At 42.4% G+C, this 16,547-nt stretch overlaps 1 protein-coding gene across 1 annotated transcript; it reads right to left on the bottom strand.

Annotated features, from left to right (window-relative positions):
* Positions 1-1,946: 1,946 nt before the first annotated feature.
* LOC108696064 (tapasin-related protein) lies at positions 1,947-11,862 on the bottom strand. Its single transcript, XM_018225061.2, has 6 exons — positions 11,249-11,862; positions 9,563-9,805; positions 6,743-6,961; positions 5,686-5,988; positions 4,950-5,249; positions 1,947-3,684 (listed from the first exon to the last, which is right to left on the bottom strand). Exons 1-6 carry the CDS (start codon positions 11,304-11,306, stop codon positions 3,548-3,550), a joined length of 1,260 nt encoding a protein of 419 aa, XP_018080550.1. The 5' UTR covers positions 11,307-11,862; the 3' UTR covers positions 1,947-3,547.
* Between the last annotated feature and the right edge of the window lie 4,685 nt (positions 11,863-16,547).

A 16,547-nucleotide genomic window follows, 5' to 3' on the forward strand; every position in this document is an offset into this window, starting at 1 on the left:
TGGCATGAAACCTGGTGCATGTTTGCAGATGTTGCCCCAGCAGAACCTTATGCACTAAACATTGGCTGGAGGCTTCTTGCTGGAAGAGATAAATCAAGCATTTTGGTGCCTGTTCTGATATTAAACAAGCTGGCTTGGCTCACAATAATGGGTGGGAGGGTGTCGTTGGCAGTCACATTGTGGTTTCCCTTCCTCTGTAAATCTGACACTTAGGCCACTTCCAGCAGATATGTGCTGGCAACTCCAACGCACTCGAGGGGGGCTGGCACTTAGCAAACACTGCATGTGCCACCACCCACCACAAGGCACAGAATGGGTAAGGCCTGACCTTTTAGTTTTCCATGAGCCAACTTTCCCCCCTGCCACTAATGGTACTTTCCTGCCACGCTGCTCTCACCCCACATGGGCTTCATCTGCAGAACCCTTCTATAAGCACTGCCTATTGGCAGCTTCCTTATTAAAGGGGAACTGTCGCGAAAATGAAAATTTTATAGGAGCTACAGCATACTGAAATAAGTTTTCTAAATACAACCAATTAAACATTCTGGACAGTTTCTAAAATAATCAAGTTTATCTTCACTATTCCTCTCTCAGCATCTGCTTCTCCTCATTCTCTCTTCATGCAGCAGTTGGGTGTCAGATGAATGATCCAATATATCTTATAGGGGGGCTCCTTTTACCTATAAGATGTATTAGAGTTCACTCTATTAAAATCACCAGACATCATGTCTCTCTACATGCAGAATTTGTGCAAAAGGCAGTTATTTTGTTACATTTTGTTTGTACTGGAATCAGTTATTTGAGTGAGTTCTAATACATCTGCTAGGATAGGGAGCCCCCCTATAAGATATATTGGATCTAACTGTCAATGAATATCTGACACCCAACTGCTGCATGAAGACAGAATGAAGAGAAACAGATGCTGAGAGGAACAGTGAATATAAACTTGATTATTTAAAAAACGGTACAGAATTTTTAATTGTTTGTATTTAAAAAGTTTCTTATTTCAGTATGAGTAAGCTTACTGTATATTAAATTTATATTTGTGTGATAGTTCCCCTTTAAACACACAGTCTGAGCACCTTTTACCAGGGTGCTGCACTAGGCCTTGGCTAGATTTACCCAACAGTGTCCAGCACGGCCCTTCCTTGTCTATATTGAAATATGGCCCTGTTGGTCCCCTGACAGTAGTGGAATTGTAAACTGTCACCTAGCAGAAACTTCTCTCTCTAGCAGTGAGAGAAGTTTCTTTTACGAGGAGATCTTCATGTAACGGGGTCACTGCCTTCTCTGAGAGTTACGTTTGTAGTAAAGCATGGCCCTCATGTACCACTCTCTGCCTGCTGTATTTGTCATGAATAGGCGGCTAGGAAAATCAGAATTTCACGTTTTTTTCCAGAATTTCTATTGAAAACTCCGATTTTGAATGCTTTGGGGTATTGCAAGAAACACAGCGCACATCAAAAAATCATTGGGACTTATATGCAACCTCGACAGGTCCGAGACGCCGGATTTTCTGATTCAGACTTTTTCCATCCTCGGGGTTTAATAAATTCCAAAAAATTAGTGATTTTTTAAAAGTCCGATATTATACAAGAAAAAAATCAAAAAATCTCCGGCATTTTTGCATTCAGAGTTTAGTAAATAACGCCCTATGGATAAGGACTATGCATTTGCTCCCAGCTTGTGACTCTTCCCAGATCAACAGAAACCCTCAAACTGTCTCAGTTTCTCAGAACCAAAGCGGAACAAGCCATTGCAACACCCGCCATACTGTTCTGCATATGCAAAACAGATGGAGCATTGGTCATGGGTTTTGCTCTCCTTAAGTTAAATAAATCTATGTACAGAGACGCTGCTCAGCTCTGTAAATAAAGCGGCAGAACTATGAAAATTTCTTGTTATCACCCCAGGTGCCCCACACAATGAATAAGAAACAGACAAGATGGCATTACCAACTCTATTTTATTCCCAGCGTGTAGGGAAGTTGCAAATCCCACAATACGTGCTCTTAAATGCACTTCACTCATTCTCCACCTCTACTGTGGGGGTCTCAGCCAACGCCTGTGCCCACTTACAGTATAATGGACTCATCTAGCCTTGAGCAATAGGCACAATATATGGGCAGTGTATTCCCCCAAAGTTCAGTGAATGCTTTATTGGATTTCCAATTCACTGATATTGGTGATTGTCCTCTTGAACCCATGATGAACTGGGTCTTGTAGAAGCCATGATGAATTAGGTCTTATGGAAGCCATGTTGAACTGGGTCTAGTGGATGCATGATGAATTGGGTCTTTTTTGAAACCATGATGAATTGGGTCTTGTGGAAGTCATGTTGAATTGGGTCTTTTGGAAGCCATAATTAATTGGGTCTTGTTGAAGTGAGGTTGAATTGGGTCTTGTGCAAGCCATGATGATTGGGTCTTGTGGAAGTCATGTTAAATCGCGGCTTGGGAAGCCATGATGAATTGGGTCTTGTGGAAGCCATGATGAATTGGGTCTTGTGAAAGTCATGTTGAATTGTGTCTTGTGGAAGCTATGATGAACTAGGTCTTGTGGAAGTCATGTTGAATTTGGTCTTGTGGAAGCCATGATTAATTGTGTCTTTTTTGAAACCATGATGAATTGGGTCTTGTGGAAGTCATGTTGAATTGGGTCTTTTGGAAGCCATGATAAATTGGGTCTTGTTGAAGTGATGTTGAATTGGGTCTTGTGCAAGCCATGATTATTGGGTCTTGTGGAAGTCATGTTAAATCGGGGCTTGGGAAGCCATGATGAATTGAGTCTTGTGGAAGTCATGTTGAATTGGGTCTTGGGAAGCCATGATGAATTGGATCTTGTGGAAGCCATGATGAACGGTTATGGAGATAAGCTTGAAATGACCATCACTGATGCCATGTTGAATTTTTCATGACTATAACCATATTAAATCTGCCCTTTCCCTGGTTCCTTCTCTGGAATCACCTACCGTGCAGCCTCCGGCATATAACAGTTTGCTTGAGAACACTCTGGGTATTTATACACATGGTTTATCCTGAGGGACCTAATTCTGTAGGCTACAGAGGATCTTGGTCAGTAGAATTAACCTTAAATAAAAACAATGCTAAAGAAACTGGAATTGGCAAAAGGGTAAGTTAAGGAAACAACAAGAAAGCCAATAACTTGGTGATGCAACAAAGGGGATGATCCCAACTTTAATCCATGGTGCTCAAGATACTTTCCACATGATCATGTTTTGAGCACCATGGAATAAAGTTGGGATCACTCCGTTTGCTGCATCACCAAGTTATTGGCTTTCTATTGTTTCCTGGACATACTACTGGCGAGTGGCTAGGCCAGTGCCCATATGTTTTCCTACATCTAATATTGTCATTTGAAAAGGTTAAGTTAAACTATTATCAAAACTAAGAGAAACATGAAATAAAAATAAATCATTGGTCCATCTGTACATAGTGCAACATCTCCCACCCAACAGGCAGCCATTGTGCCAGGGGGCATCAACCGTTTCACATGTCTGGTGCTAAAACGTTTCTTCTCAGTCTGTCTCACTCCTTCTTCTTTTCTGTCCTTTGTTTCTGTTTGGCCCAGATGTATTTAGCAAGCGCCATTATGAAAATGATGGCTGATACGATTGTGGATGAGATGATCAATCCGTTGCCCGAGGGAGTGGAACTTTCTGCATCTGCCCCCAGTGGAGAATACAAAAAGGTTCATTTATTTTTGAGCATAATAATGTGTAAGTCTTCATCCCTGTTTATGTCTGTGCTTTAATATTATAATTCACTTAAGAGGTGGATTGGGCTGTTCTCTTTCCTCTGGTCAAAGTGAGGATGGAGCTTGGAACATTACTGAGCTTTCTAAACAGACAGGGGAGAGGCTTATAACTCCCTCTAGTGACCAAAGCTCTAATAACCTAATTTACTTTGCACAGACATGTAAAACACCCAGCCTTGCCCCAACCCAATTCCTTGTGCGTGGGGAAGAGAAAATCAAGTTTGGAAACCGGGTTCAGAGCATTGTACCTGGGTAGGTATTAGGGTCAGACTGAATTCAGTTACCTGGGGAAGTTTTCTAATGGGTCTAAAGTAAATGGGAGGTTTAATACCCCCTAGAAAACATTCATTCTACATCATAGGCAGGAAAAGGTTTGAAGGGCAGACAAATGGGTCTAATTTACCATTAAAGGAAAACTATACCACCCGAACAATGTGGGTCTCTATAAAAAAGATATTGCATAAAACAGCTCATATGTAAAACCCTGCTTCATGTAAATAAACCCTTTTCATAATAATATACTTTTTTAGTAGTATGTGCCATTGGGCAATCATAAATTGCCATTTTAAAAATAAGGGCCGCCCCCTGGGATCCTACGATTCACGGTGCACACAAACAAACCATACATGTTATGTCACATGAGCCAATTAAAAGACAGAGTTCTGTCTTTTGTTTCCACTCTTCTTTCTGCTACAGTTAGAGCTGCAGTATTTCTGGTCAGGTGATCTCTGAGGCAGCACAGAGAATATCCCAAAATGGTGGCAAGAGATGAAAAAGGGAAATATTTCCTTTAAGGGGAACTATCACAAAAATTAAATTTTAATATAAGCTTCCTCATACTGAAGTAAGAAACTTTCTAAATACAATCAATTAAATATTCTGTATTGTTTCTGAAATAATCGCGTTTATCTTCACTATTCCTCTCTCAGCATCTGTTTGTCTTCATTCTCTCTTCAAGTAGCAGGTGTCAGATAAATTGATTATTTTAGAAACGGTACAGAATTTTTAATCTTGTATTAAATTTTTATTTTTTGTGATATTCCCGTTTAAATATTTATACCAGTTTGGTAAGATTCTTTAATATGCCACTTAATTTAATATAAACTATCTGTTGCTTAAGTATTCATTTTGGGGGTACTGTTTCCTTTAAAGAGATGTACAGTAAATCTGTACCTGGCATAGCAATGCTGACATGCGCTTGGATTGGCTCAGCGAGGGAAACATGTGACACGGAGCAGGTGTACGTATCAGGATCGGATCCCCCGGCAGGTACAGGCACAGTCAGGGTGGTGCTCAGGTTGTAGGTACCGTCGCTGTTTTTGCGATGACTGGAAGTCTCAAGATCAGGGTCAGGGACTGGGGTTCCATTCAGGAGCCAATCAAATTCCACATCCAGGGGGTAGTATCGGTCTGTGCGGCATATCAGTCTGGGCTCTCGGCCTCCTCTTTGGCTAATGCTGACCTTAGGGGGCTCTGGGTACAAAGATAAAAAAGAATCATAATGGGATGCCGTGCTAGGAAATGGGTGCAGCTGAGATTGGTGTTAGAATAAGACCATTCACCCAGAAAAAGGTCCATGTGTGTAGTAGGATTGTTTAGTTGCACGTGGCTGCTGTATAAATACCCCTCCCCAGGTACTTCTCTGTGCACTTTGCCCACTGCACTTGTGAAATAATTGGCTGCTGGTCCTTAACCATTTCTAGCCTGCTGTGTAGTATAACACAATAGGAAGGCTATGGGAGATTATAGGATACATTGTGCGAGAGAGAATATACTGCAATACCAGATGGTCACTCCTTAACACTTGGGAACTATAAGCTAAGGGGAAAAGAACCCCCCTCCCCAAAATAAATACCCCACATGCCAATACCCAAAAGCTATGATTTCCCTCTAGTGCCCAATGACTTACCTCTGATCTCCAGCTTCAGAATCTGCTGTATTTTATGCTGTTCCACATTCACTGTACAGATGTAGGTGCCCTCGTCCGGCACAAGCACCCCTCTCAGTGTCAGGGACACGTCTCCTTTACTCTCCTGCCCCACGCTGACCCGCTCCTCCTCACTGGGGAATACCCTGCGGCCTTTGCCTTCACTCTGAAAGTACCACTCCACCTCCATTCTCTCCAGGTCGCCCCACACCTCACAGTTCAGCGTGACGTCCCCAGATATAGGAGAACGGTGTGAGGGGGGAGAGGAGGATACAATGTAATCCACTGGGGAGACAAATAATGAGAAAGAAGTGAATGTTCAAAAAATAGAAATAACACAGGGCCTATAGAAACCAGCAAGGCAGGGGATTTAAGGAGAACTAAACCCTAAAAATGAATGTGGCTAAAAATGCCATATTTTACATAGTGAACTTATTGCACGAGGCTAAAGTTTCAGCTTGTCAATAGCAGCAATGATCCAGGACTTCAAACTTGTCACAGGGGGTCACCATCTTGGAAAGTGTCTGTGACACTCACATGCTCAGTGGGCTCTGATTGGCTGTTGAGAAGCTAAGCTTAGGGCTCGTCACTAATTATCCAGCAGAAAATGAGCTTCCCTGGCTGTAATATAAGCTGATGCTACAGGTTTGCTGATTATTAAATTCTGATGCTAATTGCACTGGTTTCTGTGCTGCCATGTAGTAATTATCTGTATTAATTACTAATCAGCCTTATATTGTGACATTTCTATTCTATGTGTACTGTATATTGTGAGTGGGTCCCTAAGCTCAGTAAGTGACAGCAGCACAGAGCATGTGCAGTGAATCAGCAGAAAAGAAGATGGGGAGCTACTGGGGCATCTTTGGAGACACAGATCTTTACTGCTAAAGGGCTGTGGTTGCCTTGGGCTGGTACAGAAGCACAAAATATAAAGTACACCATTTCTACCTACTTCTTTAGTTAGGCTTTAGTTCTCCTTTAATGGGATAAAGCTGCCAGACCAGAGACTGTATATTGGCATCTCATTTGCCCCACTCACCCGTCATTGGTGTCACAGTCTTTTCCTCCGTCTCCTTGAGAAATTCCAGTTCTTCCATAGAAGCCTCTGCTTTGCACATCATGGAAATGCTGAGCTCCGGCAGATGGACGTGCGCCACGTAAAACTCGCCATAAATCGGGGAAATCTCACATCCGACTTCCTCGCCCTCGCAGTCCGCATGCAGCAGGCGCTCTGCAAATGGGAGGGGACCCACACGCACTAGCAGGGGGATGGGGGGTTAAAGATAGTAAAAAATAATTATTATTGCAGATTACTTTGAAACAGGCACCACAACAACATAAAACGTTGATACATAAAATTATCTATTTGTACGTTTTGTTTCTACTTCCTGTTCATGGGCAGTTCTCCTTCCTATGGTCAGGCAGGGGGGCAGGGCTAGAACTTGGCAAAAACAGCTAAGTGGAGCACTGATGTTCATATTACATCTTTAAAGGGGAACTATTGTGAAAATGTAATATTAGATTCCTCATACTGAAATAAGAAACTTTCTTAACACAATCAATTAAATATTCTGCTTTGTTAATTAAATAATCAAGTTTATGTTTACAAGTATTTCTGGTCAGGTGATCTCTGAGGCAGCACAGAGAATATCCCAAAATGGTGGTTCAAGGCAAGAGATGAAAAAGGGAAATATTTCCTTTAAGGGGAACTATCACAAAAATTTAATTTTAATATAAGCTTCCTCATACTGAAGTAAGAAACTTTCTAAATACAATTTAAATATTCTGTATTGTTTCTGAAATAATCAAGTTTATCTTCACTATTCCCCTCTCAGCATCTGTTTCTCTTCATTCTCTCTTCATGCGGCAGTTGGGTGTCAGATATTCATTGACAGTTAGATCCAATATATCTTATAGGGGGGAGTATTCCTTTCCTAGCAGATGTATCAGAGCTCACTCAAATAACTGATTCCAGTACAAACAAAATCTAAAAAAATTAATTCTGCAGAGAGACCAGAGCCGGGCCAAGGTAGTTTGGCACCCTAGGCAAGGACTTCAATCAGCGCCCGCCCCCCCCCCCCGTTCTGTAGGATCATTTCCCACCTAATCACTTACAATTTTTTGTAATGAAGAAACCTTACAACACATTAATGAATTAAACTTTTCTTTTATATAAATATGTAATGTTAACAAACAAAAATAAAGTACACTGTACCGTACTGTACCTGTGCCAGCCAGCAGCACCCAAAATATTGCCCCCAATCTGTACCTGTTGTGCCAATTGCCAAACAATGCATTGCCCCCAATCTATACCTGTGCCAGCCAGCAGCACCCAAAATATTGCCCCCAATCTATACCTGTGCCAGCCAGCAGCACCCAAAATATTGCCCCCAATCTGTACTTGTGCCAATTGCCAAACAATGCATTGCCACCCCCCCAAGTCTGTACCTGTTGTGTTGTGCCAGACAGCTCCAATACCAGTCACCAGCCACCACAGTTTCAGTCAGGACTCAGAAGAGCAAAGAACTGCCTGGGCTCTCTCCGACCCGCCAGGTCACCACACAGGCGCACAGCTCCCTCCTGGCTGAGTGACGTCACCACGCCCGCCAGCGCGCCGCTTACTACAGGCGCATGGATGCGCAATTGCGCATTTGTTTACATGCGCTCTGAAGAAGCCAGATCCAGCCAGGGCAAGTAAGAGGGTCGGGGAGGTGGGAAGCAGAGCGGAACTATGCTGGGTGTCTGGGGCAGCCGCATTGGAGAACGAAGGAACAGTACAAGCAGTTCAATTTCAAAATGAAAGAAAATAAATAAAAAAAAATTCTTTCTTTTCAAAATTGCGCCCCCCTATGACTGCGCCCAAGGCGGGCGCCTACTCTGCCTACCCCTAGTTCCGGCCCTGAGAGAGACATGATGTCTGGTGATTTTAATAGAGTGACCTCTAATACATCTTCTAGGCAAAAGGAGCTAGAGTCCTGCGTGGTACCAATTTCTCAGGTTGCCACCTTTTCTGAAAATTTTTACCGGCCGGTGGGAGGAGGCGGGAACAAAAAAGGGGTGGAGCCACACCGCGAGATGGCCAGAAGGCTGAAAAAAACTGTAAGTTCTGAACCGCAACCCGCATATTTACCAACTTTGATCCGCAACCCGACCCAGACCCGCAACTGCCTTATCCGCAACCCGGCCAGCAACCCACTGTCCACCAGCAAACAGGAAGGGGTGTTGCTGCAAACCGGAAGTGACATCATGAAAAGTGGGTGGGGACAGAAGCAAGCTTTGTAAAATTTTAAAAAGACTAAAGTATAGACAATATAACATAAGATAAGAAGTTTAGACGAGACCCGCAACCCGACCCGTATCTGCACCTGAAAATCCCCTTTTTGGGGTAACCCTCGGGTAGCCGACCCACTGCAGGACTCTAAAAGCAGCCCCCCCATAAGATACATTGGATCATTCACTTGACACCCAACTCCTGAATGAAGACAGAACAAGAGAAACAGATGCTGAGAGAGGGATAGTGAAGATAAACTTGATTATTTCAGAACCCGTGCAGAATATTTAATTGACTGTATTTAGAAAGTTTCTTATTTCAGTATGAGCTTATATTGATTTTTCATTTTCTCGATAGTTCCCCTTTAATCTTATTCTACTCTTCCCACAGTGTTGCAGTAACAGCTGGCCTCCCACATCAACCTGACCATTGGAAAGAGAACAGCCCTAAACAGAAAATCCATGGAGGTTGGATTATAGGCTACAGAAGAACACAGGAATAAAGGGAACAGTCACACAACATGTCTCTGTACTCCCGATCCCTTATAACAGGGAAGCCCCCCAGCTGTAGCAATAAATGGTGCCTAACCTGTGGCCTGGTAGGTGGCCGTCTCTTTATCCTTGGGGGCTTCATACTCTGTGATAGGATCCAGCTCTTGTCCTTCCCCGGTCACTGATATATTCCGCAGCACCAGAGTAACGTGTTCCCGGGAGAACGACAGCCCCCCGAGACTGCCTTGCCCCCCTTCTTTCATAAGGACGTATTCACACGGCAGCACAATGTCCACAGCACGATGTACCACCGGCTTGTCTTGGCACCGTACCACGAAGCCTGAAACAGAAAATGGGAGCCCGTCATCTGATGGTGAAGCCACACTGGCACCTTACATGTTCTATTTATGAATCTGTTCTTGTGAAATGGCTGTTAAAGGGGTGGTTTGCCTTTAAGTTAAAGGGATAGTGTCATTGGAAAAATGTTTTTTTTTTCCAAAACACATCAGTGCTGCTCCAGCAAAATTCTGCACTGAAATCCATTTCTCAAAAGAGCAAACAGATTTTTTTATATTCAATTTTGAAATCTGACAAGGGGCTAGACATTTTGTCAATTTTCCAGCTGCCCCCAGTCACGTGACTTGTGCTCTGATAAACTTCAGTCACTCTTTACTGCTGTACTGCAAGTTAGAGTGATTATCACCCCCCTCCCTTTTCCCCCCCAGCAGCCAAACAAAAGAACAATGGGAAGGTAACCAGTTAGCAGCTCCCTAACACAAGATAACAGCTGCCTGGTAGATCTAAAAACAACACTCAATAGAAAAAACCCATGACCCACTGAGACACATTCAGTTACATTGAGAAGGAAAAACAGCAGCCTGGCAGAAAGCATTTCTCTCCTAAAGTGCAGGCACAAGTCACATGACCAGGGGCAGCTGGGAAATTGACAAAATGTCTAGTCCCATGTCAGATTTCAAAATTGAATATAAAAAAATCTGTTTGCTCTTTTGAGAAATGGATTTCAGTGCAGAATTCTGCTGGAGCAGCACTATTAACTGATTCATTTTGAAACATTTTTTTTTTCCATGACAGTCTCCCTTTGAGTAGGAGAAACAACAGCCTGCCAGAAAGCAGTTCCATCCTAAAGTGCTGGCTCTTTCTGAAATCACATGACCAGGCAAAATGACCTGAGATGCACCTACACACCAATATTACAACTAAATACACTTGTTGGTTCAGGAATGAAATTTTATATTGTAGAGTGAATTATTATCAGTGTAAACAGTGTCATTTAGAAATAAAAATCACTACGTGACAGAATCCCTTTAGTACTTATAGAATGACTAATTCTAAGTAACTTTTCAATTGGCGTTAGTTATAGTTTATAATTATTTGCCTGTTTTCTTCTGACTCTTTCCAGCTTTCAAACTGAGGGTCACTGACCCCATCTAAAAAACAAATGCTCTGTAAGGCTACAAATATATTGTTATTGCTACTTTTTATTACTTATCTTTCTATTCAGGCCTCTCCTATTCATATTCCAGTCTCTTATTCAAATCAATGCATGGTTGCTAGGGGAATTTAGGCCCTAGCAATCGGATCGCTAACATTGCAAACTGGAGAGCTGCTGAATAAAAAGCTAAATAACTCAAAAACCACAAATAATAAAACATGAAAACCAATAGCAAATTGTCTCTTTGTAATTGTAATTTAAAGGTGAACAGCCCCTTTAACACAATTTAGTGCCCCTGTGACCCCCCTAACACCCCATTTCCCATCTTACTGTGCAGGAGAAGAATCAGCACCAGCGGGAAGTGTTTTCTTTTCTTCATGTCCAACATGGTCCCACTGTGTCGCACAATCACACACCCACGGCCCCAACCCAACACTGAAGCAGCACTTTGTCACACAAACACACACACAGTTGTGCAACTGAGTCCCACTAGGTTTAAAGCTGCTGTAACCGAAAAACCAGGGAAACAGACAGTGTATCTATAACCAGGCAAAGACACAATGTTGTGTAGCTGATACACAATACAACAATGATACAAAACAACACAATGAATACAACAATGATACAAAACAACACAATGAATACAGTATGTCTCACAGGAGAAAATCCCAATATCTGTAGAAATAAATACTTACATTAGCAGAGTATCACAGTCACAGAGAGAAACACAACAAATACACTAAAACAACAAAGACACACAATCATGCACTTTACACAGGGATCCTAACAACAACAGCAACAACTAGCCACACACTGAAACAGCCCTAAAGCAAAAAGAGAAATACTCTTTCATCAGCCCCCCAAGTGCTGAGCACTAACAGGCCCCAATAACACACGCACACCCGGGAAAATGACTTTCATTTTCATTTTTAACTATAAGGCTCGCTGTGTAGCTCGGCAGCGACTCCTAGTGGGCGGGACGCGAATGGCAATATGAGAGAAGCTGCACGTCCGCCCCGTAAAGTGTGACGTTTGTGCGGCGAAAGTGAAGGAGATTCCGATTCCCCCCAACAACATTGTCACCGGCCAGTGAGAAAGGATGAGCTGGAGCGCGGAAAGGATTTGTCGCGGACATGGAGTGTTAATCGAATAGTCTCTTCTCTGGGACTGCTATTGGCTGGTGATTTACAGTGAGAATGGTGTTATCCAAAGCATAGGGGTCTGTGTATAGCGCAGAGCTGAGTTATACAGGGAACTGATACTGTACCCCCTACTGTAAATGATAATGATATTACAAGTCACTGAGAGGTTGTTCTGTGACCATATAAAGGCACAAGGCTGCAGGCTGAGTTATACAGGGAACTCTGAGTATCACTCATATATTATAAGGGATAATGTACCCCCTACTGTAAATGATAAGGATATTAGAAGTCACTGAGGGGTTGTTCTGTGACCATATAAAGGCACAAGGCTGCAGGCTGAGTTATACAGGGAACTCTGAGTATCACTCATGTATTATAAGGGATAATGTACCCCCTACTGTAAATGATAAGGATATTAGAAGTCACTGAGGGGTTGTTCTGTGACCATATAAAGGCACAAGGCTGCAGGCTGAGTTATACAGGGAACTCTGAGTATCACTCATGTATTATAATGGAAAATGTACCCCCTACTGTAAATGATAAGGATATTAGAAGTCACTGAGGGGTTGTTCTGTGACCATATAAAGGCACAAGGCTGCAGGCTGAGTTATACAGGGAACTCTGAGTATCACTCATGTATTATAAGGGATAATGTACCCCCTACTGTAAATGATAAGGATATTAGAAGTCACTGAGGGGTTGTTCTGTGACCATATAAAGACACAAGGCTGCAGACTGAGTCATACAGTGAAATCTGAGTATCACTCATATATTATAAGGGATAATGTACCCCCTACTGTAAATGATAAGGATATTAGAAGTCACTGAGGGGTTGTTCTGTGACCATATAAAAGCACAAGGCTGCAGGCTGAGTTATACAGGGAACTCTGAGTATCACTCATGTATTATAAGGGATAATGTACCCCCTACTGTAAATGATAAGGATATTAGAAGTCACTGAGGGGTTCTGTGACCATATATAGGCACAAGGCTGCAGGCTGAGTTATACAAGGACTCTGGGGGCAGCCATTCAAGCACAGGATACACAGTAGATAACAAGCATGGAGGGAATTATTATATAACTCTGAAAAACAATGACAAAACCCAGTTTTACTTTGTGCACTGGAGGGCCGTGTGACTCAAAGCTGAAAACGGAGAAAAGGCACAGGATACACAGCAGATACCAGATAAGCTCTATTATACATAATGGAATTCTACAGAGCATATCTGTTATCTACTGTGTATCCTGTGCTTGAATGGCTGCCCTCTTGGCTACACAGCAGCTTGTTTATATAAATTATAGTAGTACTTATCTGTTATCTACTGTGTATCCTGTGCTTGAATGGCTGCCCCCATTGCTACACAGCAGCTTGTTTATATAAACAATAGTAGTACTTATCTGTTATCTACTGTGTATCCTGTGCTTGAATGGCTATCCCCATGGCTACACAACAGCTTGTTTATATAAACTATAGTAGTACTTATCTGTTATCTACTGTGTATCCTGTGCTTGAATGGCTGCCCCCATGGCTACACAGCAGCTTGTTTATATAAACTATAGTAGTGTTTCTGAAGCATACAAATCAGTTGCACCAGTGCAGGGCAACACTACATAATGTTGTCATTACTTTAAAACACTTTAATTATATGGTGTAACTGTTCCTTTAAGGAATAATATAAAATGAATTGAAGAAGACCCAGTAGCAGTATATAATTAAAGATAAACATCAAAATATATTTGTAGCTGTTGGACATGGTGATAACTGGGTGAGTTTGGGTGTCGGGGTGAATCAGACATTGGCGTTCTAAAAAAGGGAAATTCAAGGGACTAAACAGGCAAAAGAATGTTATGCAGTTAATTGGTTTCCTTAGTCTGGAAATTCCCACTTCCCTGCCTGGAATTTCTTCTCATATCCACACGGAGGGTCCGATTTCCATTTTGACTTTCAGGCATAAGAGCCCAGTGTGGGGAGGGGTAATAGGGAAACCTGCAACTCTTCCATTGTTATTAAAGTACAATGAAAACTCGATTTTAAGTTTTCCCTTGTTTTACATTTTTTATTTGTGGTCCCACCAATTTCTAATGCATTTCAATGGGTGCATTACCCAGATTTTAAGTCACGTTTTCCCGGATTTTACATCAAAATTTTGTCCTGATGTTCCCAAAAACTGCTTTTTTTCCCTCTATGAATGTTATTATTAGTAAAATAAATAGGTATAAAATAATAACCAGATGTATATTGTGCCATGGTTGTGCCTGTAAATGATCAATTGCAATGAGTCTGCCCCTTATACAGTCCTGCACCAATCACTTATTGCTTTAGGTTGTGTATGTGACAGAGAGACTTGCACGTGCCCCCCATAGTGTAACATTAACCCTGCAATGTTTAACCCTTGTTATTAACACACTAAGGGGCCGATTCATGAAGCTCGAGTGAAGGATTCGAATTAAAAAAACTTCGAATTTCGAAGTGTTTTTTGGGCTACTTCGACCATCGAATGGGCTACTTCAACCTTCGACTACGACTACGAATCGAACGATTCGAACTAAAAATCGTTCGACTATTCGACCATTCGATAGTCGAAGTACTGTCTCTTTAAGAAAAACTTCGACCCCCTACTTCGGCAGCTAAAAGCTACTGAAGTCAATGTTAGCCTATGGGGAAGGTCCCCATAGGCTTGCCTGAGATTTTTTGATCGAAGGATATTCCTTCGATCGTTGGATTAAAATCCTTCGAATCGTTCGATTCAAAGGATTTAATCGTTCGATCGAAGGAATAATCCTTCGATCGTTCGATCGCAGGATTTGCGCTAAATCGTTCGGCTTCGATATTCGAAGTCGAACGATTTTAGTTCCTAGTCGAATATCGAGGGTTAATTAACCCTCGATATTCGACCCTTCATACATCTGCCCCTAAATATTGTATCTCAAAGTAAAACTCATTCCTGTGCTTATATCCTTTCAGTACTTGAAGAAAAAGTTACTTTAAAGGAGAAGGAAAGTTACCAAAGCAATTTATTGCCAATAGATTAGTCACAATAGTGCAAGCTGTAACACTATATTTAGTCTGCAGAATACTTTACCATACCCGAGTAAGCAGCTCTAGAAGCTCTGTCTGTTTGTTTAGGATAGCAGCTGCCATATTAGCTTGATGTGACATCACTTCCTGTCTGAGTCTCTCCCTGCTTGCCAATAGCTCTGGGCTCAGATTACAGCAAGGAGAGGGGAAGAGGAGCAAACTGAGCATGCTCAAGCCCAAACCCTGGAGGTTTAAGCTGAAAACAGGAAGTCTGATACAGAAGCCCATGAGTACACAATAGAAGGAAAGAAATGTGGTGTTTCTTTTGACAGAGGACTCAGAGCAGCATTACTTTGAGGGTTTACAGGTGTATTTATATAGATCTTTCCTTCTCCTTTAACACATTTCCCTGATTTTACATTTTCCTGGATTTCCCGGTCCCCTGAAAAACGTAAAATGGGGGTTCTACTGTATATTAGACCTTCCCAGGTTCTTCGTCCAATTGCTAAAGACATGCCATCTCCCAGTGTGGGTGCAGGAGCGCTCAGAAGTCCATACTGCTCCCCATGGGGTCTCCCTATTTATATTGCTAGTGAGAGTGAGCTCTGAAGGTCAGTAACAGCTGGGATGTCATTGGTCAGATCTCACGTTATTGAATGAATGTTGATCTCAGGGCCCCAACATTACTCTTGACATTGGTGGGCGGTTATGAGTTGACTCAGGGCAGACTTGATCAGAAATGGCTTGACACACAGGCTTGAATACTCTATAGTTTTAAGACAAATAAAGATTCTGCTGAGTCTCCTGACTTAAGGGCAGAGACACACGCTCAGATTCGGGGAGATTAGTCGTCCAACGACAAATCTCCTCTTCTTCGGGGCGACTAATCTCCCCAAACTGCCTCCCGCCTGCTAGAATCGAAATCGCCAGCGGGATGGCAATTGGTGCACTTCGTTTTCCGAAGTCGCCCGAAGTTGCCTCGCGACTTCGGGCGAAAATGAAGCGCTCCAAGTGCCATCCCGCCGTCGATTTCGATTCTAGCTGGCGGGAGGCAGCCGAAGAAGAGGGCAACTAAATCTCCCTGAATCTAAGCGATTGTCTCTGCCCTAAAGTTGAACTTGGAGACAATGAGGGGACACGGTGCTTCAGCTTTCTCTGCACACAATGATGTTATTTTCTTGCACCTATCAGTGCCGGCCTTGGAATGGAACCGCAGCCAGCCAGGGGAAACAGAAGGGGAACCGAGAGAATATTGTTCCTTATTTATTTTTTGATAAATGAGGTGGAAGAAAATTGGCCTGCAAGGTCATATGCAAATACGGGTGCAGTGTAATCACTGAGTTACTCACTAAATGCCAGTTTTACTTCTCAAACATTGTTGGCCAATGAACTCATGGAAATTGCCCAATATGAGTGGAATTTCTAAGAGAGTCGCACAAATAACATATTTATTGCAGGCAGGGAGCT

This window comes from Xenopus laevis, chromosome 7L (genome assembly GCF_017654675.1).
Source record: "Xenopus laevis strain J_2021 chromosome 7L, Xenopus_laevis_v10.1, whole genome shotgun sequence".
Taxonomy (NCBI): domain Eukaryota; kingdom Metazoa; phylum Chordata; class Amphibia; order Anura; family Pipidae; genus Xenopus; species Xenopus laevis.